The following is a 25,287-nucleotide window of genomic DNA, read 5'->3' on the forward strand; positions in this document are numbered from 1 at the left end:
TGTCATTTCCTTTGAGTACCTGATGTAGAACTCTGCACTGGGTCTGCCTGCACTGGTGTGATTCAGAGCGATGCCCATCAGTACCGGCTCACCCAGAGAACACAGAGGAACATTTACCTGCAGACAGACAGTGGGGTCGTAATGAGAGGAATGAAGACGAACTTAATGAAAGAGATGGAGAAAGAAAATGATAGATGGTGAGAGAAAGAAAGGGGATAAACAAACAGACTGTCCTTGACCACTCAGTCTCATGGCCAGCAGCTATGTTTCTTTGTCTCACCTCGTCTCTGATCTCAGCGCACACAGAAGAGAACAGCTCTCTGACCACAGCCTCCTCCCTCCACTGCAGCATCTCCACCCTGATCCTGTCCTCCTCATCGAGGCCTTCAAACACAGCCTGGGGGAAAGGGGGAGGAGGCAGCAAAGGTAATTAGATACCATAAGTAAGTTGCCATAAGTATGGCAAACACTGGAAATAGATTGCAGTTCAACAGTCGTTTTGAATAAGTGTCAAAACTTAATCCAACCAACCTCACAAGTATGGAGGATACAATACCACATTTCATACAGTATTGGTTTAACTTTCAACCTCTTTCTCCCGTCTCACCTTTGGTTCTGGGTGCCCCCCAGGGATGTCCAGCAGCCCCCTTGCCTCCGCCACTTGCTGGCTCCTCCTGATCAGCACCACCTGTCTGTCAGCCGTACACAAGACCCCACCCACCCCCAGCGGCTGGGCCAATAGCGCCAGAGGATCCCCATACTCCACCTCCGCACGCTGGCGTAGCTTCCTTGCTCTCTGAGACCAGTTGGTGCCCAGGAAGTCCCTATAGCAGGTCAGGCCCAACCTCAGGGTCAGGATGGGAGTGGCCCCCTCACCCTTCCCACCCACATCACTCTGTGGGAAGGGTTGAGCTTCTGCTGCACTGCTTCCCACAGCAGGATGTTGGTCTCTGCACCCTGGGGTGGAGGTTTGCGTGTCTCTGAGGTTCCCTTCCCTCTGCTTATAGCTACTCAAATCCTTATCATTATGCTGTCGTTCGCCTATGACTCTGTCTATTTGGTGCCTGAGCACCTCTGCTCTTTCAGAATCCGCGTTCCCCTTTGTCTCGTGTTGGCCCTCTTCCTCCTGAATGCTACATTGCCTTCCATCTCTGTCTCCTTCTCCATTCATGCAGGGAGGCTGGGGTGTAGGTGGACAGGAGGGCTGGGGTGAGGCCAGACTGAAAGAGTGCAGCCTGAATTTGGCCCCATTGAAAAGCCATGGCTCCATGGTCACCCTCTCTGTCCACACCTCCTCTATGTGACTCTCCAGTGCTGGCTCTGTCTGACGGTTAAACCTTGAGAGAGAGAGAGATGGAGTGAGAGGACAATAGATTCATTGTGTTTGATAACTGGTTTTATAGTTAGAAGTAGTCGAACAACCAACTATCGATTGAAAGTAATGAATTCTGAATTTACCTGGCAGAAAGCTCCACCTGCACTTGTGGTTCCAGGAGTCCTCCCCAGGCAGTGCAGTTCAACAGCACAGAGACCTCAGGATCCATTCTGATTAAGCCTGATCAAATCGGAATCATATAAATCAGCTCTCATGTTTGTGTAGAATAAATGAAGATAATTTTCAAATTGAGGAAGGATAGTTTTACCTAGCCCAATATTGGACTAAAGGAGTCTAACGTTACTCCTTACAGTCCAAGGACCTTACATGTTCTGTTTAAAGGGCGAAGTGGCTCTCAAAGTCAAAACAGCCAAATACTCCATCTAAACGTGAATTCCCAATAATGGTACATTTCTAGCAACATAAGTCATTGATAAATTAGCTTGTCACTAACAAAGTGCCGGGACCAAACGGTCAAACTAACTTTAGCGAGAAACTGATTGAACTAGCTAGCTACTAGCCAAAGATGTACTCTTACGGAGCCTAACGTTACTTCTTAAGTCCAAGGACCTTCTAGGTTATTTTCAGAGGTATACTGGCTCTGGCACCCAAGGAGTAACGTTAGGCTCCGTAAGAGTACATCTTGGGCTAGTAGCTAGCTAGTTCAATCAGCTTCTCGCTAAAGTTAGTTTGACCGTTTGAACCCAGCACCTTGTTCTGACAAGCTAATTTATCAATGACACAAACACGGCTATAGTTTGAAAGATTGATCCTTACCAATAGCTTCTTTCCACTGCTATAGCATAAACAAGTCAAGCCCTAACGAACATATAGATTACTTTTATGGAATGGACTCTGACTGAACCAAAGCCTCGAGCGTTTGGTAAAGTTGGAAACATATTTAAAAATTGGTCGCTGAGAGACATAAATACAAAGATACTAGTATCTGACAAAATATGTGGTCTTAAAAGTCCAGGAAGTGATTTAGTGGACGAGTGATAACAATCAGGTCAGCACCGCCCACTTCTACAGCTGATTGGAGGAGGCATGAGGTTGGTGAGTACATGAAGTAAACTGCTGTGAATGCATTGATGAGTAAAATACTATTTTGGGGTGTTGAAGAAAAACTCAAAAGTGTGTGAAATGCATTAAATGTGCGTATTTGTTGTTATTAGCCAGAAGAGAAACAATGAGGCATTATCTTGTAGAGAATAGAAAGACAAGGAAGGGTTAACCCCAAAACGTGCAGTAGTGTGTGGTCGTGTTCAGTATGGAATAAACGATCTGAAAAGGAGTGAAACTGCGCTAACGTTCTGAATGTGTCCACTAAGAACATATATTTTGTTTTCAGTTGCAAACGGAACGAAATGGGGAGGGACTTACCTGAATTTGTTCAATATAAACTATAGTTTGCGTTTGGCGTAAACGCAACAGAATCGGTATAATGATTACACCCCAGCACAATCCCCAGTATATTTGTTATGATGCGAAGAAAGTACAACATTTCGGTACGTCTATGCTTCTCTACCCTTGCAATTCACCATTGCTTTTTTGTTGTTCAAATACTTGTTTTGCCACGTGACATCATAGGTCACAAGCTTAGCCCAGTGTCTTTAGTCGAGTTAGCTAGCAAGCTTATAGCCACCGCTAATACTGAACAAAAATATAAACTTAACATGCAACAATTTAATGAGGAAATTGAAATACATTCATTAGGCCCTAATCGATGGATTTCTCATGACTGGGAATACAGATATGCATCTCACAATGGGCCTCTGGATCTCGTCTCGGTATTTGTGTGCATTCAAAATGGCACTCTGTTTACAATGTTGACATCGGCAAACCGCTCGCCCACAGGATCTAATACACGGTTGGGAGGCTGGTTGGATGTACTGCCAAATTCCCTAAAACGAATTTGGAGGCAGCTTATGTTACAGAAATTAACATGAAATTCTCTGCCAACCGCTCTGGTGGACATTCCTGCAGTCAGCATGCTAATTGCAGCTCCCTCAATTTGAGACATCTGTGGCGTTGTATGACAACTACACATTTTGTAGTTGTAATTTATTGACTCCAGCACAAGGTGCATCTGTGTAATGATCATGCTGTTTTATAAGCTTCTTGATATTCCACACCTGTCAGGTGAATGGATTATCTTGGTATAGGAGAAATTCTGACTAACAGGGATGTAAACAAATTTGTGCACAACATTTTAGAGAAATACGTGTTTGTGCCTATGGAACATCTTTTATTTCAGCTCATGAAACATGTGACCAACACTTTACATGTTGTGTTTATATTTTTGTTCACTATATATGTTTTTTTAAATGTCAAATACACATCAATCCAAATGCCTCAGTATTTATATGTGGGAACACTTTCGATTGGAGAACCATCTAATGAGTGAACATGTAGTTCATCTGAAACATTCTTATGAGAGTTTGAAAACAACATGTATTTCGCTTTGCCCGTATTAAGCACAAGTTTTAAACCAGCAAGGGATTTCTGCATAGCTATAAAATCTGACTGTAGTTTTAGCACAGCCAGATCAACAGTTGGGGAAGTAGCATACATAATAGTATCATCCGCATAAAGATTAAGTTCACAATTTTTAACAGATTGACCAATGGTGTTTATATAAATAGGGAAGAGAAAAGGTCCCAAAATCGACCTCTGTGGTACATCTTCATGTACTTCAAGAAGTTTAGACTTAACCCCATCAATCACGATGGTCTGAGTTCTGTCATTAAGATAATCATGAAACCAAGAACAGGCGTCAGAGCTCAGGCCTATTGAGGACAACTTATTCAGTAAAATAGCATGCTCAACAGTATCAAAAGCCTTTGACAGGTCCACAAACAAAGCAGCACATTTCATTTTAGTGTCTAAAGCAATTGACAAGATCATGAACAACTAAAGTGGTTGATGTAATAGTGGTATGTCCAGGCCTAAACCCTGATTGGTTTACATTCCAAATTTAAAAAATTCAGATAATAATTAGCAAAGTTGTACATTTACCAAGGTTTCAAGAATCTTAGCTAGACAAGGAATCCTTGAAATGGGGTGATAATGATGAAGATCACTACTATCCCCGTCCATATGGAGTGGCTGCACAAGAGCTGATTTCCATACTTTTGGAATATTTCCTGATAACAATGTTAAATAAAAAATGTGAGTTATTGAGCCAACAATGATAGGCAGACCTGGATTCAATTGGTTAGCCTCTGTGGATCTCTTGTTGTCTATTGCCCACAAAGCATCCAGGTCTCCTTTTTCTGTAAATAGCCTAAAAGAAAAGCTGTACCAACTATAATTTCTGTGATCGTGCAGAAAGTTTACACTATCAGCATCCAGCCCAATATCATTGTGAATAGGCTTAGAAGTTCTTTCAAAGAGATAGCCCGCTGAAATAAAATGGTGATAAAATGCATCAATGATGTAATTTTTTCCCCGTAATGAGGCCAGTGTCTGAATTAATTTGTTGTGGCAGAGAGGAGGAAGTAGAACCCTTAAGAGATTTGACAGTTTTCCAGAATTTTGCCATTACAATTTTGCCAGGTTCCCATTACAATCAGAATAAGCGGTTACATAATAATCTGATTTAGCCTTTCTGATTTGTCTTACACAATGATTCCTCAGTTGTTAAAAGCTTGCCAGTCCAGGCCTGTGATCCCAGCACTTTGTGGTCATTCTGTTTAATTAGTGGCAGTAAATTATTACAACCTTCTTGGTGTAAAACCTGATGCCTCACTGGAGCAAATAAAGAATGCATTTTTTGACAAATCAAAAAAGGTACGACAATCTCCTAGTCTGCCATTTAAAAGCTTCATATACTTAGTAAATGTAGGAAAGGCACAGTTCAAGCAGCACAGATTTAGGGTTTGCTGCATGATGGTTTATATTGCAGCATCTCTGTCCAACCACACGAGTGCACTCTTGCACAGTATTTTTCTACCTTCTTCCAACATGGCATTCCCACGGTGTTCATGTATATTATATTTTGGTGTTGTGCGGATCTCTATGTTAACAGGGCTGTACAGTATGTTTACCAGTATATATATGAGCAGTGGCAGTTTTAGCATGTAAGTTTTGGTGGGGAAAACTCTGCATTTTTTCTTCGATGCGTGCCAGCAAAGGCACTACAGGACACAACACTAAACAATATATTAATTGCACTATAACAGTGACAAACGGTGCCCACAAACTGTTAGGGCCTACAGAAAGCTGTCCCAACAGCAGATATTTATTTTCAGCACCATGGAGTGAATCCTTACCACGGCTACACCAGGCTATCAGCGGAGCCTTGTCTGGCAGCGACAACGGTTAATTCAGCCTTTTAAACATTTACTGCCTTTAAAAAAAAACTGCTGATATGGCTGACTTGCTTGAACAAATGTGGTTTATACTGACAGTTAAGATGTACAAATTATGGCATAAGGGACGACGAGCGGATAAGAGGCAATCCGTCATTTTGATTAAGACATTAATGAGCGAGCTAGGACGGACGTAGTCAATATAACTATTGGTTCAGCACTTTTGAAATGTACAGCAACAGAATTCAGAACATGGGCCGTTCTTACAGTATTCTCCCTGTACACCAAGTCAGAACTGTAGGATAAATAAAGGGGGCATATAAGCAGACAATAAAAGCTCTTACAATATTCAATGATGACATTTCTCTAAAACATTGGCTACAGGCTACATGTGCACCACCAAGTCAGAACAGTAGGCTAAGTTAGGAGGGAAAAAGGGACCAAATGATTAGGGTAAGGCTACTAACCGCTTACTACACACCATACACTTAGTATTACTTTCTTAGCTACAGCATACATATATCCCTGGCATATTACGTAATTTATGCAGCAGCATACAATACTTTTTTGGACTCACCTTGTTGTGCTGTGCTCACTTGAACAGGAAGGTGGCACGGCGGTCCTTAAGTGCAAATTTTTGCATCAAAGTCTGGCATTCTCTGGATTTATGGCGCTTTCAAGAAAACCGGGAACTGAAAAAAACAAGGTCGAATCAGGAATCTTCAGGTCGGAGCTCTAAAAAGAGGTCATTCTGAGTTGGATGACCATTTAAGTTCACAGTTGTCTTGAGTTCACTGAAGTCTGAGATTTTTGAGTTTCCAGTTGTTTTGAACACGACAGAAGTCATGCTGGATTGACATTATGACCGGTGTTGAATGTTTATTATTTTAAGCTTGGAAAAGAGACCCTTAAGCCCAGACTTGGACCACACACCCACTCCACTGAATAGCAGGCTAGTGATTGCTTTGCAACGCTTGCAGTTAGCCACTGATTCCTTCCAAACCACTCATTGTTGTATTTGCGATTTCCAACTTGTTGTGTAATATTTATGAACACCGAAACATTTGTATCTGTATTGTGTTTTATCTTCATATGACAAGGTTTGAAAGTGATTTGCCGGTAGATTGTCAATTTGATTCATGATAATGACTGCTAGCTTGCTAGCTAAGTTTGATCAGTCCAATCAAAGCTACGGTAGATATAAATGATTTTATGTCATTTAATCTGTGGCCAATGACCTTGAGCCTTCTTGGATGGGCAATTCTAATGTAACTCTATGGAAGCACCCAAGGGGCTTGAATTTTTGAGCTCTCCCGTAGATTTTGCAGTGACGTGGTGTCCCCATGAGTGACAGAACACTGAGCCAATCACAGCGCAACTAAAAAACATTACCAACCCCTACGCTCCGTATTTTCCGCGGGCTGTCCCACCACCACAGAAAGCACTGAGCTAGGCTGGAACACCTGCATGTTCGAGCTGCCTTAAGAAAGCAAAAGAGCGACCATGTTTGTGTGCGGCTTTATTAACTCAGTGATTTATAAACTTTTTTTTTACCTTGTTTGCAAACTGAAATGTGACACGTATTAAAGCCAAATTAACATGCAAAAATAAATATCTGCAGTTGAAGTCGGAAGTTTACATACACCTACAGCCAAATACATTTAAACTCAGTTTTTCCACAATTCCTGACATTTAATCCGAGTAGAAATTCCATTTTAGGTCAGTTAGGATCACTACTTTATTTTAACTATGTGAAATGTCAGCATAATACTAGAGAGAATGATTTATTTCAGCTTTTATTTCTTTAATCTCATTCCCAGTGGGTCAGAAGTTTACATACACTAAATTAGTATTTGGTAGCATTGCCTTTAAATTCTTTAACTTGAGTCAAACGTTTCGGGTAGCCTTCCACAAGCTTCCCACAATAAGTTGGGTGAGTTTTGGCCCATTCCTCCTGACAGAGCTGGTGTAACGGAGTCAGGTTTGTAGGCCTCCTTGCCCGCACATGCTTTTTCAGTTCTGCCCACAAGTGTTCTATGGGATTGAGGTCAGGGCTTTGTGATGGCCACTCCAATACCTTGACTTTGTTGTCCTTAAGCCATTTTGCCACAACTTTGGAAGTATGCTTGGGGTCATTGTCCATTTGGAAGACCCATTTGCGACCAAACTTTAACTTCCTGATTGATGTCTTGAGATGTTGCTTCAATATAGCCATGTATTTTTTTTCTCATGATGCCATCTATTTTGTGAAGTGCACTAGAACCTCCTGCAGCAAAGCACCCCCACAACATGATTCTGCCACCCCCATGCTTCATGGTTGGGATGGTGTTCCTCGGCTTGCAAGCTTCCCCCTTTTTCCTCCAAACATAACGATGGTCATTATGGCCAAAAAGTTATATTTTTGTTTCATCAGACTAGAGGACATTTCTCCAAAAAGTACGATTTTTGTCCCCATGTGCAGTTGCAAACCGTAGTCTGGCTTTTTTATGGCGGTTTTGGAGAAGTGGCTTCTTCTTTGCTGATCGGCCTTTCAGGTTATGTCGATATAGAACTTGTTTTCCTGTGGATATAGATAATTTTGTACCTGTTTCCTCCAGCATCTTCACAAGTTCCTTTGCTGTTGTTCTGGGATTGATTTGCACTTTTCGCACCAAAGTACGTTCATCTCTAGGAGACAGAATGCGTCTCCTTCCTGAGCGGTATGACCGCTGCGTGGTCCCATGGTGTTTATACTTGCGTACTATTGTTTGTATTGATTAACGTGGTACCTTCAGGCGTTTGGAAATTGCTCCCAAGAATGAACCAGACTTGTGGAGGTCTACAATTTCTTTACTGAGGTCTTGGTGGTTTTCTTTTGATTTGATTTTATCATGATGTCAAGCAAAGTGTCACTGAGTTTGAAGGTAGGCCTTGAAATACAGCCACAGGTACACCTCTAATTGACTCCAATGATGTCAATTAGCCTATCAGAAGCTTCTAAAGCCATGACATAATTTTCTGGAATTTTCCAAGCTGTTTAAAGGAACAGTCAATTTAGTGTATGTAAACTTCTGAGCCACCGGAATTGTGATTAAGTGAAATAATCGGTCTGTAAATGGTTGTAAAAATGACTTGTGTCATGCACAAAGTAGATGTCCTAACCGATTTGCCAAAACTATAGTTTGTTAACAAGACATTTATGGAATGGTTGAAACACTTAGGTTGGAGTCATTAAAACTAGTTTATGTAAACTTCTGACTTCAACTGTTAATATACAGCACCAGTCAAAAGTTTGTACACACCTACTCAATTAAGGGTTTTTCTTTATGTTGACTATTTTCTACATTGTACAGTAATAGTGAAGACATCAAAACGATGAAATAACACACATGGAATCATGTAGTAGCCCAAAAAGTGTTAAACAAAATATATTTCAGATTCTTCAAAGTAGACACCCTTTGCCTTGATGACAGCTTTGCACACTCTTGGTATTCTCACAACTAGCTTCACCTGCGATGCTTTTCCAACAGTCTTGAAGGACTTCCCATATATGCTGAGCACTTGTTGGTTGCTTTTCCTTCACTCTGCGGTCCAACTCATCCCAAATCATCTCAATTGGATTGAGGTTGGGTGATTGTGGAGGCCAGGTCATCTGATGCAGCACTCCATCACTCTCCTTCTTGGTCAAATCGCCCTTACACAGCCTAGAGGTGTGTTGGGTCTTTGTCCTGTTGAAAAACAAATGACAGTCCCACTAAGCGCAAACCAGATGGGATGGCGTATCGCTGCAGAATGCTGTGGTAGCCATACTGGGTAAGTGTGCCTTGAATTTTAAATAAATCACCCTCCGTGTCACCAGCAAAGCACCCCCAGTAGGGTTGCACATTTTGGGGAATAGTCCGAGGTGGAAACTTTCCGTGGGAATTAACAGGAATATATGCAAATGAATATTAATACCATTTTAAATGTAGATATTTTTTCTATTGGATATATTTACCATATCATATGGAGACAAACAAACCTTTTACCTTAAGTAAATATAATTGCAAATGATTAAATCCTTCCAATAGAAAAAATATATAAAACATTTGTTAAGAATTTAACTTTAATTAAATGAGTGGACTCTTCACATGGGATGATTTCACTGAACAACAAAATAATGGGAATACTGAATGATCCTCAATGATCCATCGCATCTCCCAAAAACCTTTTAAAAATACATCTGTAAAATGATAGTCTTGAAACTAAAGCTTTGGTTGTCTTCCTCTCAGGCTTCCTTGTCTTCTCCCTGAACCCCCTTAATGTCCACCTCTTGAACATCAGACTCTGAGGCCTCATCTTCACTGTCACTTTTCAACCTTGTTGAGGATGGCTCATTGTCAGGCTCAAAAAGCCTCAATTTTGCCCAGATGCCCACCAATTTTTCAACCCTTGTATTAGTCAGCCTGGTGTGCCCGTGTGTGTGTGTGTGCCCGTGTGTGTGTGTGCCCGTGTGTGTGTGTGCCCGTGTGTGTTCCTGTGTGTGTGTGTTCCCGTGTGTGTGTGTGTTCCCGTGTGTGTGTGTGTTCCCGTGTGTGTGTGTGTGTGTGTGTTCCCGTGTGTGTGTGTTCCCGTGTGTGTTCCCGTGTGTGTGTGTTCCCGTGTGTGTGTGTGTGTGTGTGTTCCCGTGTGTGTGTGTGTGTGTGTTCCCGTGTGTGCCCTTGTGTTCCCGTGTTTGTGTGTGTTCCCGTGTGTGTGTGTGTTCCCGTGTGTGTGTGTTCCTGTGTGTGTGTGTTCCTGTGTGTGTGTTCCCGTGTGTGTGTGTTCCCGTGTGTGTGTGTTCCCGTGTGTGTGTGTTCCCGTGTGTGTGTGTGTTCCCGTGTGTGTGTGTTCCCGTGTGTGTGTGTGTTCCCGTGTGTTCGTGTGTGTTCCCGTGTGTGTGTTCCCGTATGTTCCCATGTGTGTGTGTTCCCGTGTGTGTGTGTTCCCGTGTGTGTGTGTTCCCGTGTGTTCCCGTGTGTGTGTTCCCGTGTGTTCCCGTGTGTGTGTGTGCCCGTGTGTGTTCCCGTGTGTGTTCCCGTTCCCAAACAAGGACCAGTTGTGCTCTGAGGTGGCTGATGTTGGTGGGATTTGGTGGATGATGGATGCAACAGGGGAAAGAGCCTCAGATCCACAAAGTCCCTTCCACCAGGTGGCTGATGAGATATGTTGGCACAACTGCCATAGTGCATCTCCATCCCAAAGCCCTTTCTTGGAAGTGTAGACACGGAAGTGTAGAGACACGGAAGTGATGACACCATAGGCCTTGTTGATCTGTGCACCAGACAGGATGCTCTTGCCAGCATTACTTGGGGTCCAACATGTACACTGTGGCATGGATGGGCTTCAGGCAGAAGTCCTCACGCTTTTTGATGTATTTCAGAACTGCAGTTTCCTCTGCTTGGAGCAACAGTGAAGTGGGCAGGGCAGTACAGAATTATTCTTTTACATCTGCAAGAGTCTGAACATCAGACAGGATGGCATCGTCTCCCTCAGTCCGTGCATTGCCTACTGCTATAGATTTTAGGAGTTTCAGGCTGCTTACCACTCTCCCAAAATACATAATCCAGGAGGATCCTCTTGATGGGGCTGTCCATATCGGCAGACTGTGATATGGCCATTACTTGGAGAGACTCCTTCCCCTCCAGGAGACTGTCAAACATGATGACAACGCCACCCCAACGGGTGCTACTGGGCAGCTTCAGTGTGGTGCTCTTATTCTTCTCACTTTGTTTGGTGAGGTAGATTGCTGCTATAACTTGATGACCCTTCACATACCTAACCATTTCCATGGCTCTCTTGTAGAGTGTATCCATTGTTTTCAGTGCCATTGTGTCCTTGAGGAGCAGATTCAATGTATGAGCAGCACAGCCAATGGGTGTGATGTGATGGTAGGACTCCTCCACTTTAGACCAAGCAGCCTTCATTTTCACAACATTGTCTGTCACCTGTGCAATACCTTCTGTGGCCCAAGGTCATTGATGACTGCCTTCAGCTCATCTGCAATGTAGAGACCGGTGTGTCTGTTGTCCCTTGTCTGTGCTCTTGTAGAATACTGGTTGAGGAGTGGAGATGATGTAGTTAATTATTCCTTGCCCACGAACAGTTGACCACCCATCAGAGATGATTGCAATACAGTCTGCTTTCTCTATGATTTGCTTGACCCCTTGAACTCTGTTGAACTCTGTATCCAGCAAATGAGTAGATAAAGCATGTCTGGTTGGAGGGGTGTATGCTGGGCGAAGAACATTCAGAAATCTCTTCCAATACACATTGCCTGTGAGCATCACAGCAGAGGTTTGAGTTTGAGTTTATTTTATTTTTACAGGGACAGTGCACACCACAGTCCCTGGGCAGGTTATTAAAAACAATTACAATATAGACAATCATTGAGCAGTGAGCACACGCAGAGCAACATAGGACAAGCAAGACATAGCATATAGACAGAGTGGTTAGAATGGATACTTCAAAGTACCATTCAGAAATGTTCTCATAGGATAGATGCTTCGGCGGTAATCTGTTCTCGTCCTGGGTTTACGTAATTTCTAGGTGAACCAGTTGTGTACACAGCTCGAGCAAGACATTTGTCGTGTCTTTACAGTGATTAAATTAAATAACATGCTATTTTCAAATCGATTACCTAACTTTGAATTATTTGATTAAATTAATCAGGCAATAACTAACTCATTAGGAATCCGGGGCACCACGGAAGCATTAGATTATATAGAGTGGCTATCTTCCGAATCCACTCTTAAAGATCTGAAGATCTTTTATATCAATAGCGGTCAATCATTAATTATTCTTTACCTTCTATCAGTCTCATCTGAACGTCGTAAAAATGATTGATTATCTCCACAAACCCTAGCATAAATTATGAATCACCAATATACAAATTTGCTTGATTATTTTTTTACTAACTAACTAAATAATCACAGAAATACATAAAAACAAATAGTAGGTATTGGTTACTAACCATGATGGAAAAGTCCCTAGTGGGCTAAGCCAATATGACGGCTTGGTAGACAAAGGGAAGGGGGTGTGGACTGAGAAAGAGCGGGAAAGGCAACATGGATTCACTACACACAGTCTATAATTATATTAATTGAAATGCTAATCCTTTGCACATGAACGGCCACTCATTCGAGAATAAATGTAATGTGTATATATATTTACGCCCGTATGTTGTTATTGTCTTCTCTGTTGGAATACTTGATCGTGCTGTAGGGTTCATCAGAGTCTCTGGTTAACTTTCATTGAAGTCACAGTCTTTCCTGGTTAGAATGGATACTTCAAAGTACCATTCAGAAATGTTCTCATAGAATAGGTGCTTCGGCGGTAGTCTATTCTCGCCCTAGGTTTACGTCATTTTTAGTGTCAGATTAGTAATTATACGTCTAAGATTTGTTCTTATTCTGTAGGGACCGATAGTCTCAAGTTTAACCATTTCCAGCCGTGTAGCCAATGCTCCACGTGGTATAGTCTTGTCCTTTGGTAGAGTTGTAGTTTAAACCACTTCACACACCACCGTCCCCCGGCATGTTTTGGTCTTAGAAATTCAACCATTTGCAACCTTAGCTTACACCTTGGGTTCTGTAGTAACCCTGATTTGTCCTAATCCTCGAAAGTAGTGTGCACACATCCATCTAGCACTGACTGAAACAGCGGGAGCAGTCAACAGTGTGCTGGTGTCTATTGTTTTTTTTTCATCAGTAATCCTCACTGCTTCTTGTCTCTCTACCAAATGCACCCAGACAGTGCCCTGTCTAACCCGGGGCTGCATGGCCAGTTTGTGGAGCTGAACGAGGCCTACAGGGTGCTGAGTAAGGAGGTGTCCCGGAGAGAGTACGACCTGCGGCTACAGCACCCTTTTACCGGGGGACAGGCCTTCAGACCCACCTCCACACAACCCCAGGTATGTAACCACACACACACACAGCCCTCCAGAGTTCATACACACTTTTAAAAATAGTTTTATTTACCTTTTATTTATTTCTCTGTCCCTCTCTCTCTGTTTCTCTCACTCTTCTCTCTCTGTCTCCCCCTCTCTCTCTCTGTCTCCCCCTCTCTCCCTCTGTCTCCCTCTCTGTCTCCCCCTCTCTCCCTCTGTCTCCCTCTCTCTGGCTCTCTCCCTCCCTCTCTCTGTCTCTCTGTCTCCCCCTCTCTCTGTCTCCCTCTCTGTATCTCTCCCTCCCTCTGTCTCCCTCTCTCTGGCTCTCCCTCTCTCTGTCTCTGTCTCTCTGTCTCTGTCTCTCTGTCTCTGTCTCTCTCTCTCTCAGGAGAGTATGCGCTACTAGGATCAGTTCAAACCCTGTCAACCTGAGGAGTGGGGGAGGAAGATGAACTTTAGAATAATTAGCTACTGTATGCTCATCATGTGACTGAGCTTCTCTTCAGGTAACATCATGGGGAAAGATCAGAGTGAAATTGATGATTGGACATTGATTCTGTATGTATGTACACTCTCATAGTTAAATAAGAAATTCAGTAATTTTGTCACATTCTAGGAACGTAATCTGTCACTCCTAAACCTAAAGAATTTCTGAATTATGACAAACATCTGTGCCAAAATGTCACAATTGCCTATTACTGCTATTACTATTTTGTTACTCATTCATAGTCTAGACTAAATAGCCTGTAAACTCAGATAACTGTCTGTCTGTAGGCACAGGTGCCCCTGGCTCAGACCCAGGTTATGCTGTCATAGATCTGGTAATCTGTGTTTTTGCACGTTGACTTGGCAGCACTTGTGTTGATTGTAGAGATTAAACTTTTCCTGGTATATGACTTACATTTGTACTAGCACAGAATAATAAAACATGAATAATAATCAAAATGCCAATTCAACTGCCAACGATATTCCTCTGTGTGCTGTGCGTATGTCTGTGATGTCTGACAGGTGTCTCTCTCTTCCGGTCACACAGACAGTAGGAGTCTGTCCATAACAACTTCACGGACGAGAAGAACAGGCCATCAAGCAGATCTACAATGAGGGCAAGGTGTGTGAAAGAAGTTATAAACATATTGCATGTATTATAACTTATTACACTGTTCTAGTTAGGGTAGTAGTAATAATCAACATTGCATGGAATATGTATTAATATGATTTGTTGGTGTGAAATACCTGAGGCTGGAACTGATTTATATATTTCTTCATTTTGATTCACAGAGTGAACGGGTTTAAGAAGCAGACAGAGATTCCTCAGACAGAATTCTCAGGAGAAATACAAAATCACTTGCAACAAGTAGGAGTTTAGTAGAATACGAGCACATGGTAAAACAAGGGGGATTGATTTGGCCGAACACATCGGAAGAGGAATGGAGTCATTCAGGAAGGGGAGTGAACGGTTGATTGAGTTAGGAGTAGTTAACTTTTTCAGTGGTTTGTGGCAGACGTTGATGATGTGCACATCTCTCGTTTGCTTGGACCTTGGATACTAAGCCAAGGAGTTAAAAAACAAGTGTGTAATACCTGGGTGAAACGGAAACATTAATGGGGTACATGTCTTTGTCACAGTAAAGCCTCGCCCCACAGCCATTCTAGGTTTCTCCAGGCGGAGAATACGTTGTGGAGGTTTGGTCTGGTATCACAAGACTAACAGCAGTAGGTCATTAGCAGCACATCTCTTCCGCTATTGGATGGAACCAAGACTCCTGTTAGCCAGTTGCTAATTGGTTTGCATACCCGTGACATGCTGTTTCCCCCACGACCGTTCAGAGGCAGTCTCAACAAGATTCATGGGACTGTGTGAATTTGCCCACTTGAGATGGGGCATTCCAGATATTGTAAACTTCAGTGTTCCGTAATGTAAGTCTATGGTTCCGTAATGTAAGTCTATGGTTCCGTAATGTAAGTCTATGGTTCCGTAATGTAAGTCTATGGTTCCGTAATGTAAGTCTATGGTTCCGTAATGTAAGTCTATGGTTCCGTAATGTAAGTCTATGGTTCCGTAATGTAAGTCTATGGTTCCGTAATGTAAGTCTATGGTTCCGTAATGTAAGTCTATGGTTCCGTAATGTAAGTCTATGGTTCCGTAATGTAAGTCTATGGTTCCGTAATGTAAGCCTATGGTTCCGTAATGTAAAGACTTTAATCACAGGTAGAATCCCTTAATGACAGAAAGGGGGTGCTCTGCACAGCTGCCCTTGAACCACTGGGATTCAGTCATTGCTCTGTGTGTCAATGATATCATGGATCTCTTGACTCTGCTACTGGGCCCATGGTGGACCCAAATAGTCATAAAAATATACTGTTCGGGACAGGAGTTTTTCCTAACAATGTTACCTACATGCATAATTAGGGCCTTCTGCTTTTTCCTGGTTATGTGATGAGGAACAACTGTCCTTAGATATTCTATATACTTTCCCATTGAAATGACATGGAATCAAGAGACATTTTGAAAATGAAGTCATATTAGGACTTTTTAAAATGGTATTTAATGGTACACTTCTCTGATGTTGAAGAATTCATTTTAGGAATGGTAATTATACTATGGAAAGTACTGAAGTGCCACGCAGGCAGATTTATTGAGATTAGAAATGTATTTCATTTATTGCTGTGGTGACGGCCAACCGACACTTACCATAAGTCACAGATTGTGTTTTAGTGATGTTTAATGACAGCCTTAACTCGTCACGGTGTCGTGGAGTCATGCAATGATGAATAAATTAGTAAACACTGTTCCTCTGATCTCAACCAACAACCTCCAATGTTTCATTTTGAATTTGTTTCTCACCTGATTCCACGCTCGCATGTCCTGTCAGGTTTGGGAGTGAGCGAGTGGTGCAGTGTGTGTTAATGACTCTATGGCCTTGTGTTGTTTCTCAAGCCCTTAGCTGAAACCACAGGAGATAACAGGTCCCCGCATACCGACATCCCCTATGTAGTGCACAAGTGCCCCCTCATAACCAAAACACACCAAACTGACAGAGACTCTTCTGTCGACTTAAAGACAAACTGATGGGAGACAGGGTTCACTGTACGGTCTGGGCTGCTGATCAAGGTTTTGTAAGCCTCTGACTGTGACCTAGTGCTGCTGATCAAGGTTTTGTAAGCCTCTGACTGTGACCTAGTGCTGCTGATCAAGGTTTTGTAAGCCTCTGACTGTGACCTAAAGTAGTTGTATTATTCCAACCAAATAAATGATTAATATCAATTCACTGGGGGCGATCAGTTAGTGGTCTGTGTGTTTTATGTGTCTGTCTGTGAGAGCTTGGATGTGGATTTGGGTGAATGATATAAAGAGATCTTAGTGCAATAAAATTACCCCCTTTAATGTATCGTTATTATAAAATGTATTATGTGGCTGAGAAAGTGGAGTGGTAAATTATTGATTGACCTGCTGAATGACGAATTGAAGGGCGACGTTCACCTGTGTCCAGTGCGCGGGTGCGTCCATGTCATTTTGAAAAAGTTGGCAGTGCAAAGGTTACGCGGAATTCGGAGTGCGTCGAGTGGAGTGCGCCTTTTAATTGTGATCTGAAGGGCAAAGGACATTAGCAACCAATCATAACAGACCAAGAGACGCTGTCAAGGACCCTTCTCTTTGTGAACTGCTCTGGCACCATTAACTTCTATGTGTTATTATCAAAGAGGATAAAAGGATAAGTCGCCGCGGCACATGCGTCTTCAACGAAACGTCATCTAGGCTATTTCTCCGAGACACCGCTGTGGATAGGCTGCGCAGTGTCATGAGATGTGCGTTCGGCACCGTAGCCTCTGTGATTCAAGACATTAGTGTTGGATCGTAAATAAGTGCTTTTTGTCATTTTTAAACGTTTTTAGAGACAAGGATACAATATCGCAAAATATCTTATCGGGACTATAAATGGACCTGTAGTCACGCTACTACTGACGCTCAACCACGGACCGTTTCATGGGTTTCTGGCCAACAATGGGCGAATGTAACCGGTTTACATACCCGAACCTCTGGCTTTGGAATATTGGGGGCCATCATTCAAAGTTCACACAACTCTCAGTAAAATAGATGCAACCAAACTGTATTGAATTGAACGTGAACGACTGAGATTTATTAAACTAGGCTATTTGTCAATATGCAGGCTATTTGTCAATATGCAAAATGCATGTGTGCGCTTGATTGCCAAGAATGATTTGGCCGATTGATGGCATTCGATTATAAATTGTTATATTGTAGCCAAATACATGGTGCAATTGTTGATGAATTAAGTTACAATCTCAAGCCACTCATTTGAGTGTTAGCCTACTCATTTGCCATAGACGGATTCATAATTACTTGTATGTATACATTAATATATTTCACGTTCTTAACCAACGGAAAGGGAATGCCACCCGGTCTGTCAATCCATAACATGGAACCTAAGGACTGCAGATTGAATATTGATTGAGTGGAGTGAAAAGACAAAAGAAAATCATCAATTAATTTACGGAAAATTAGGCTTTTTGGAGTTCTGCACAATGGGGATTATGCTTCAAGTTATTCTAGGAATGTTTCAGTTCCTCTTGCTCTCCAGAATACCCACGTCCCATGCTAAGGTTAGTTATCTGACATACTACACTCTGGTAGACAGTTGTTTGCATGGAAATCTCAGGAGTTTAGATTTTTTTATTCCTTTGCCTGAATTATGCAACAAAACATGTGGTATATTTGAAGAGAAAATAAAGATGGGAATACAGTGACTTTAGGAGCAGTATAGCGTCTTTGTTTCGAACTGATCCTTGTGTGTTTGGAGCTTACCCCCACGGTCATTGACGCTCTGAGCTTATGAAGGTTTACAGAATTCTGTGGTGCACCTCTCACTCTCCTAGAGCATGTACCATGTTGACTAATGGTAGACTCATGTACCATGTATGGATAGGCACAATGTGGCACAACTCTGTCAGAATGACTGACATGTTCTTTGTAACACAATGTACAACACTCATGTACTGTACATGAGCGACATATGGGGATGGATAATAATTAGCCAACATAATAGACTCTCAGACACACAACTCTTCACATGGCAGATTGGTTTTATATCAAGAACATGTAGTGACCCGAAGCTGCCCTGATTGAGCTGCGTAGCCGTGGGATATATCAGGTTGGAGGTCCTGGGAATCATGTTGTATTGGGGCCCACATCTCTCTCTCTCTCTCTCTGACACACACACACACACACACAGTGGTCACAACGGCTTTTTCTACTCGTCCCCCTGGGGGAAAGCTGGGTTAATTTTGGCAGTTAGAAGGTCTAAGACTGATGCTGCAGCTGGCACTGTGGGCTGCTGCAAGAGCTTGGCTGGCACTGTTTACATTACTTGTGTGTGTGTCAGAGAGGGAGACACAGAGAGAGTGAGACTGTGCCAGTGTCAGCCAGGAAGAAATGCAACCAGCCTGGAGGGGAATAGTCTTCTCTGGGAGCAGTACAACGAACACACACTTGGGGTGACAGTATCAACTCCTCCACAGGGGCCAGTCTGTGGAGCTATAGCCCGCCCTACTTCTCCTAGGGGCCAGTCTGTGGAGCTATTGCCTACCCTACTCCTCCTAGGGACCAGTCTGTGGAGCTATTGCCCACCCTACTCCTCCTAGGGGCCAGTCTGTGGAGCTATTGCCCACCCTACTCCTCCTAGGGGCCAGTCTGTGGAGCTATTGCCCACCCTACTCCTCCTAGGGGCCAGTCTGTGGAGCTATTGCCCACCCTACTCCTCCTAGGGGCCAGTCTGTGGAGCTATTGCCCACCCTACTTCTCCCAGGGGCTGGCCTGTGGAGCTATAGCCCGCCCTACTCCTGGGGATGTTTTGCGCTGATTGATTTGTGATTTGAATGAAACACCCATGTGATCTGACATGTTTCTTGTTGCTCAGACACTACAGTATGTGTTCACAAAATGGCCACACACACATCGGTGAACTCCAAATGAAATGGGGCCAAACCAGAAACTGTAAAGAGAGCACAGGGGCAGGGTTGGGCGGTTGGGCGAAGTCTACATTCTCTCAGCAGTGGCCCTGGTCCACTCAGATCTAATAATGACGGTGGGTGGGTGTGATGTGTTTGCGTGCGTGCGTCTGTGTGTGCTTGTGTTTTGTGTGTGTGTAAACTACATAGTATGTTTTTTTGTTGTGTGTTACTCACCTGGCTAAGGTATTCGGTATCAGTGTAGAGCATGAGAGCGTACGAGGGGCTGTGGGATACGAGGGGCTGTGGGATACGAGGGGCTGTGGGGTACGAGGGGCTGTGGGGTACGTGGGGCTGTGGGGTACGAGGGGCTGTGGGGTACGAGGGGCTGTGGGGTACGAGGGGCTGTGGGGTACGAGGGGCTGTGGGGTACTAGGGGTCGTCTCTGTATATAAGGTTAAAAACATGCAGGGATTTACCACCTGACACACCTCTTCTTCTGCCTCTGCTCTTCCAGCTAGCCCACTGGAGACCTGTGGACACCACCCCCAAATCGAGAGAAGGTACCCCCCCCCCCGTGATAATCACACCAGCATATATGAACAGGCTGATGATGAGTAACTGTGTGTGTATGAATAACAGAGTGGAGATTCATAAAGTGAGAATGAATACATTATGACTAGATTTGTGATGTGTTAGTGACCTTGTCAAACCTATTCATCTGACATTTCTGTCTCTCCCTCCCTCCAGTGCGTCGGTGGTTGGAGGTGTACTCTCGGAGTGGTTGTGAGCCCAGGGATACCCTGGTGGAGGTGTGGCGGGAGTTCCCGGGAGAGACGCATCACCTCTTCGTGCCTTCCTGTGTGTCGGTCCGCCGCTGTGGTGGGTGCTGCTCCGACGAGGCACTGGAGTGTGTGCCCTCACTCACACACTCTATCACCATGGAGGTACACACTCACACACTCTATCGCATTGGAGGTACACACTCTCACACACAGAATGATTTGTAACCGTAGTTTGTGTCTTTGTACTCTGCAGCTAATGAAGACCTCCTTCATGAAGCATGAGCTCATTGAGCTGGACTTCGTTGAGCACAGCCAGTGTGAGTGCAGGTGAGCACACACACACACACACACACACACACACACACACGCACGCGGTCTATGCATGACTGCATTCTCTGTGTGTGTCCTCAAATAACCCGCTCTCTTTCCCTGTAGACTAAAAGAGAATCTTCAATCGGCCCCTACCAGGTACAGTACTGTATGTATGTGGCTGTCTGTGTACATTTGTGTTTTGTCTGTGTGTGTGTCTCTTAGTGTGTGTTTGGGTATCTGTTTCTGTGTTCTTCTAGCTTAGTGAGTTAGCGTCTTTGTGATGCTCGAGCGCTAGCCTAATATCCCATGGGACAGTTCACCTGCCACTGTCTCCATAGAGATACCTTACCCTTTGTGCTGAGTGAGTGCTCTGAGAGCAATTACCAAAGCAGATCGAAGTTTCTATTTCTACACAACATTATTATTACACCATGTTATTTTATAGTATTTCTGAGAAGACGCTAAGGCAAGGCTACTTTTGCTCTGTCACATGTTTGGAAGCCCCAGCCCACCCCTGACCTAGTGGCAGAGTGACTAGCTGGCGTTAGACCAACAGAGCTGGACAGAGGTCAAGGCCCACAAAGAGGGAAAGTTAGGGAAAGAGTGAAAACAGAGGGATAGAGAGAGAGTAAAAATAGTTTTTTTAAATGTATTTATTATTTAACCTTTATTTAACTAGGTAAGTCAGTTAAGAACACATTCTTATTTTACAATGACAGCCTAGGAACAGTGGGTTAACTGCCTTGTTCAGGGGCAGAATGACAGAATTTTACCATGTCAGCTCGGGGATTCGATCTAGCAACCTTTCAGTTACTGGCCCAAGAGTGAAAGCTTGAAAGGGAGACTGAGGCAGACATTTTCTTTTCTAATAAAGCTGTTGGACTTTAAGGGTATCCCACAAAAAATGGAATTAGAGGCATTTAACTCAGTCTATAATGTATCTATTTAGATTTTGATCTGCTATTGTGATGTATTGTTGTTTGACACAGATGTATGTCTCTGACTAATAGGCCTGCGAAGCCTCTGAGGAAAGGCAGGAAAAGGGAGAGAGGAAAATCCAAACGAAAGAAAAGTGGAACTATGTAAGTTCAACTAAACATGCTAAATTAACTCCTGAGTTGTTGCTTCTTTATTTATGAACAAGCCTAAGCAACTATCTGTTTCTCTGTGGGTACGCACAAGTAATTCCAAGAATATCACTCCACACACAGCAGAAAGTGAATTCAGCCTTTCTTCTTCAATTCTCCACCCATCATGCTGCTGTCAGCTATGTCCTCTTATAGGGGTCAGAGTTCACTCAGTGTCTCTCAGGCCCATCCATCACTCAGATCAGATCCCATTGAGTTACTGGCAGGTGTGTAATCTGCCTAATTTGGTGACTCATTTTCTCTGTGGCAACCCAGCCACAACCTCCCTCCCTCTCGGGGCCAGCCCAGCCACCACCTCCTCCCTTTCTCTGTGCCAGCCCAGCCTCCACCTCCTCCCTCCCTCCCTCTCTCTCTGTGGCAACCCAGCCTCCACCTCCTCCCTCTCTCTCTGTGGCAACCCAGCCACAACCTCCCTCCCTCTCGGGGCCAGCCCAGCCACCACCTCCTCCCTCTCTCTGTGCCAGCCCAGCCTCCACCTCCTCCCTCCCTCCCTCTCTCTCTGTGGCAACCCAGCCTCCACCTCCTCCCTCTCTCTCTGTGGCAACCCAGCCACCACCTCCTCCCTCCCTCTCTGTGCCAGCCCAGCCACCACCTCCTCCCTCTCTCTCTGTGCCAGCCCAGCCTCCACCTCCTCCCTCCCTCCCTCTCTCTCTGTGCCAGCCCAGCCACCACCTCCTCCCTCCCTCTCTGTGGCAACCCAGCCACCACCTCCTCCCTTCCTCTCTGTGGCAACTCAGCCACCACCTCCTCCCTCCCTCTCTGACAAACCAGCCACCACCACCTCCTCTCTCTCTCTGTAGCAACCCAGCCACCACCTCCTCCCTCTCTCTCTGTGGCAGCCCAGCCCAGCCACCACCTCCTCCCTCCTCTCGGTGCCAGCCCAGACACCACCTCCTCCCCCTCTCTGTAGCAAACCAGCCACCACCACCTCCCGCTCTCTCTGTGGCAACCCAGCCACCAGATCCTCCCGCTCTCTCTGTGGCAACCCAGCCACCACATCCTCCCTCTCTCTCTGTGGCAACCCAGCCACCACCTCCTCTCTCTCTGTGGCAGCCCAGCCACCACATCCTCCCTCTCTCTCTGTGGCAACCCAGCCACCACATTCTCCCTCTCTCTCTGTGGCAGCACAGCCACCACCTCCTCCCGCTCTCTCTGTGGCAACCCAGCCACCACCTCCTCTCTCTCTGTGCCAGCCCAGCCTCCACCTCCTCCCTCCCTCCCTCCCTCTCTCTCTGTGGCAACCCAGCCTCCACCTCCTCCTCCCTCTCTCTCTGTGGCAACCCAGCCACCACCTCCTCCCTCTCTCTCTATGGCAGCACAGCCACCACCTCCTCCCTCTCTCTCTGTGGCAACCCAGCCACCATGTCCTCCCTCTCTCTCTGTGGCAGCACAGCCACCACCTCCTCCTGCTCTCTCTGTGGCAACCCAGCCATGACCACTCAGCCAGGCCCACACAAAGATGGCCTCTCTGTAGCTGCTTCATTAATTAAATCACTTCATTGAAGAAGTCCATTAGCCTCCCAGACAGGCCAGGGTGAGTTAACTCAGTCATGGATGGACTCACTTAGACAGACTGAGGTTAACTCCCTAATGGGAATCCCAGCCAATGGCACATTAAAGGGTCTCTCAGACAAGAGGATGTCTACTGCAATGGGCACAGGGACAGCTTTATTCCTCTTGAATCCTATGTGGAACATCAGGTTTGAAAGCCACTGGTGTCTGTTTTAAAGTTGCAGTATTTGTTCTATTCTTCTTACCGCCACAGACCCTCCTCTCCCCCCACTACGCCCTCTCCTCCCCCGACCACCCCGTCTCCCTTGCCAGGCCCTCGATGTACCCCCTGTCCTGGGAGGAAGTGGACACTCGATTTGCATTTGTGTCGGTGTCGCTGCAACGTGACCACAGAGAGCTGCAGTCAGAAAGGGAGGAGGCTCAACCAGCACCTCTGCAGGTCAGTGTCCAGTGACAGCAAACCACCTTCAAAACCAGAGCCATAGAAGGAGAGCTTGAACCATTAACAGAGATGTAGTATCAACTGTGACCATGCATCAACCACATTCAAACCTGGCTAAACAACATCCCAACATTACGTATTTAATCAATCTGATCTAAACTCTCTCTCTTGTTTCATTTTTTGTTTTAGATGTGAGGCCAGGAGGCGGTGATGCTCTTTCTCTCCGATGGTTCCAGACTCACTCTCATCCATGCTCATCCACTCTCATCCATGCTAAGCAGAAGTCTGGGCAACAAAGAGGAATGGAGGATGTACCCCTAACTCTCCTCTTCCTTGCCCTCCAGAACCACCAAGTCAGTGCAGTATTACAACATAAATATATGTACCTGTGTGTAGAGCTGTATATGTGTAGTCAGTCTCATCACACAGCTTCTTCAGGCGCTTAGCTGCTATCGTCCAGTCAACATGTATGTAACACTCTCCTTCACAAGAGTAAATGATGGGACCAAATGTAAAGAGTTTAGATGTCTGGTAACATGAGGGCGATGTGAGGTAGTGAGTCGCCAGGACGTAAGTTGTGGACCAGACAGAATTCAACACTCACACCTCCAATGCTGTATGGGACATTGGAACTTTGGACATGAAGAGGATTTAAAGACTGATCACAGATCAGATTTAACAGACGTGTTCATGTTGAGTTTTGTTGTCTTCATAGACACCATGGGTCAGTTTTGCCCATGAACTGCTATTGGACTGTTTTGCAGAAAGACAATGGCAACAGACATAATGATCCTGATATTGATACGTGTGTTATATTTTGTGTACAGGGAGACCCCCAATAGGAGGGTCAAGTCATTAAAGTGCAGTAAGGATATAGAATAGTGAATGAACATACATGCACACATGTACACACACACACATGCACACACGTACCAGCTATTTGTTGTGTGTATAAAGCCGTCAGGGATACCCCATGGACCTATAGCTAAGTGAGTTGAATAGCTGCAAAGACTGTATCTGTGTGGTCTACACACTGAATGGCACAGATGGGTTAACATGCCACAGTTAGTCTCTCTCATTCACAGCATATGGTCACAGGCTGGATCACTGAGGGGTTTTACAGGCTGGATCACTGAGGGGTTTTACAGGCTGGATCACTGAGGGGTTTTACAGGCTGGATCACTGAGGGGTTTTACAGGCTGGATCACTGAGGGGTTTTACAGGCTGGATCACTGAGGGGTTTTACAGGCTGGATCACTGAGGGGTTTTACAGGCTGGATCATTGAGGGGTTTTACAGGCTGTATCATTGAGGGGTTTTACAGGCTGGATCACTGAGGGGTTTCACAGGCTGGATCACTGAGGGGTTTTACAGGCTGGATCACTGAGGGGTTTTACAGGCTGGATCACTGAGGGGTTTTACAGGCTGGATCACTGAGGGGTTTTACAGGCTGGATCACTGAGGGGTTTTACAGGCTGGATCACTGAGGGGTTTTACAGGCTGGATCATTGAGGGGTTTTACAGGCTGTATCATTGAGGGGTTTTGCAG

The 25,287-nt window shown here is 44.6% G+C and overlaps 2 protein-coding genes across 17 annotated transcripts in view; one reads left to right on the plus strand and one right to left on the minus strand.

Moving 5' to 3' along the window:
* The window catches only part of nudt22 (nudix (nucleoside diphosphate linked moiety X)-type motif 22), a 3,213-nt gene extending 857 nt beyond the window's left edge, over positions 1-2,356 (minus strand). The window contains exons 1-5 of the mRNA XM_021583437.3: positions 2,153-2,356; positions 1,459-1,555; positions 608-1,337; positions 281-397; positions 20-117 (exon numbers count right to left, since the gene is read on the minus strand). Of these exons, the coding sequence (XP_021439112.3) occupies positions 20-117; positions 281-397; positions 608-1,337; positions 1,459-1,544 (1,031 nt within the window). The 5' untranslated portion in view covers positions 1,545-1,555; positions 2,153-2,356. The remainder of the gene's footprint in view (positions 1-19; positions 118-280; positions 398-607; positions 1,338-1,458; positions 1,556-2,152) is intronic.
* Positions 2,354-24,611, plus strand: LOC110504679 (vascular endothelial growth factor A-A). 16 transcript variants are annotated; one of them, XM_090220252.1, is made up of 12 exons: positions 2,354-2,431; positions 13,437-13,597; positions 13,962-14,079; positions 14,582-14,681; positions 14,852-18,196; positions 20,058-20,103; positions 20,291-20,487; positions 20,579-20,652; positions 20,761-20,793; positions 21,648-21,719; positions 23,551-23,736; positions 23,929-24,611. In XM_090220252.1, exons 5-12 carry the CDS (start codon positions 18,119-18,121, stop codon positions 23,948-23,950), a joined length of 708 nt encoding a protein of 235 aa, XP_090076378.1. In that variant the 5' UTR covers positions 2,354-2,431; positions 13,437-13,597; positions 13,962-14,079; positions 14,582-14,681; positions 14,852-18,118; the 3' UTR covers positions 23,951-24,611. The 16 variants fall into 16 exon arrangements, 13 of the variants coding, with proteins under 13 accessions (XP_090076378.1, XP_090076376.1, XP_090076377.1 ...); XM_090220250.1 differs by having other exon boundaries at positions 14,852-14,927; XM_090220251.1 differs by having other exon boundaries at positions 14,607-14,681.
* Positions 24,612-25,287: the final 676 nt, after the last annotated feature.

The sequence above is a fragment of the Oncorhynchus mykiss genome, chromosome 25 (genome assembly GCF_057628025.1).
Source record: "Oncorhynchus mykiss isolate SJ-2025 chromosome 25, ASM5762802v1, whole genome shotgun sequence".
In the NCBI taxonomy this organism is placed as follows: domain Eukaryota; kingdom Metazoa; phylum Chordata; class Actinopteri; order Salmoniformes; family Salmonidae; genus Oncorhynchus; species Oncorhynchus mykiss.

Bases quoted from the DNA above. Each gene is read 5' to 3' on its own strand.
- LOC110504679 (XM_090220250.1), top strand. The intron at 20,488-20,578 runs GTACACACTCAC...TGTACTCTGCAG, and splicing joins CACACTCTATCACCATGGAG to CTAATGAAGACCTCCTTCAT. The intron at 23,737-23,928 runs GTCAGTGTCCAG...TTTTTGTTTTAG, and splicing joins CTCAACCAGCACCTCTGCAG to ATGTGAGGCCAGGAGGCGGT.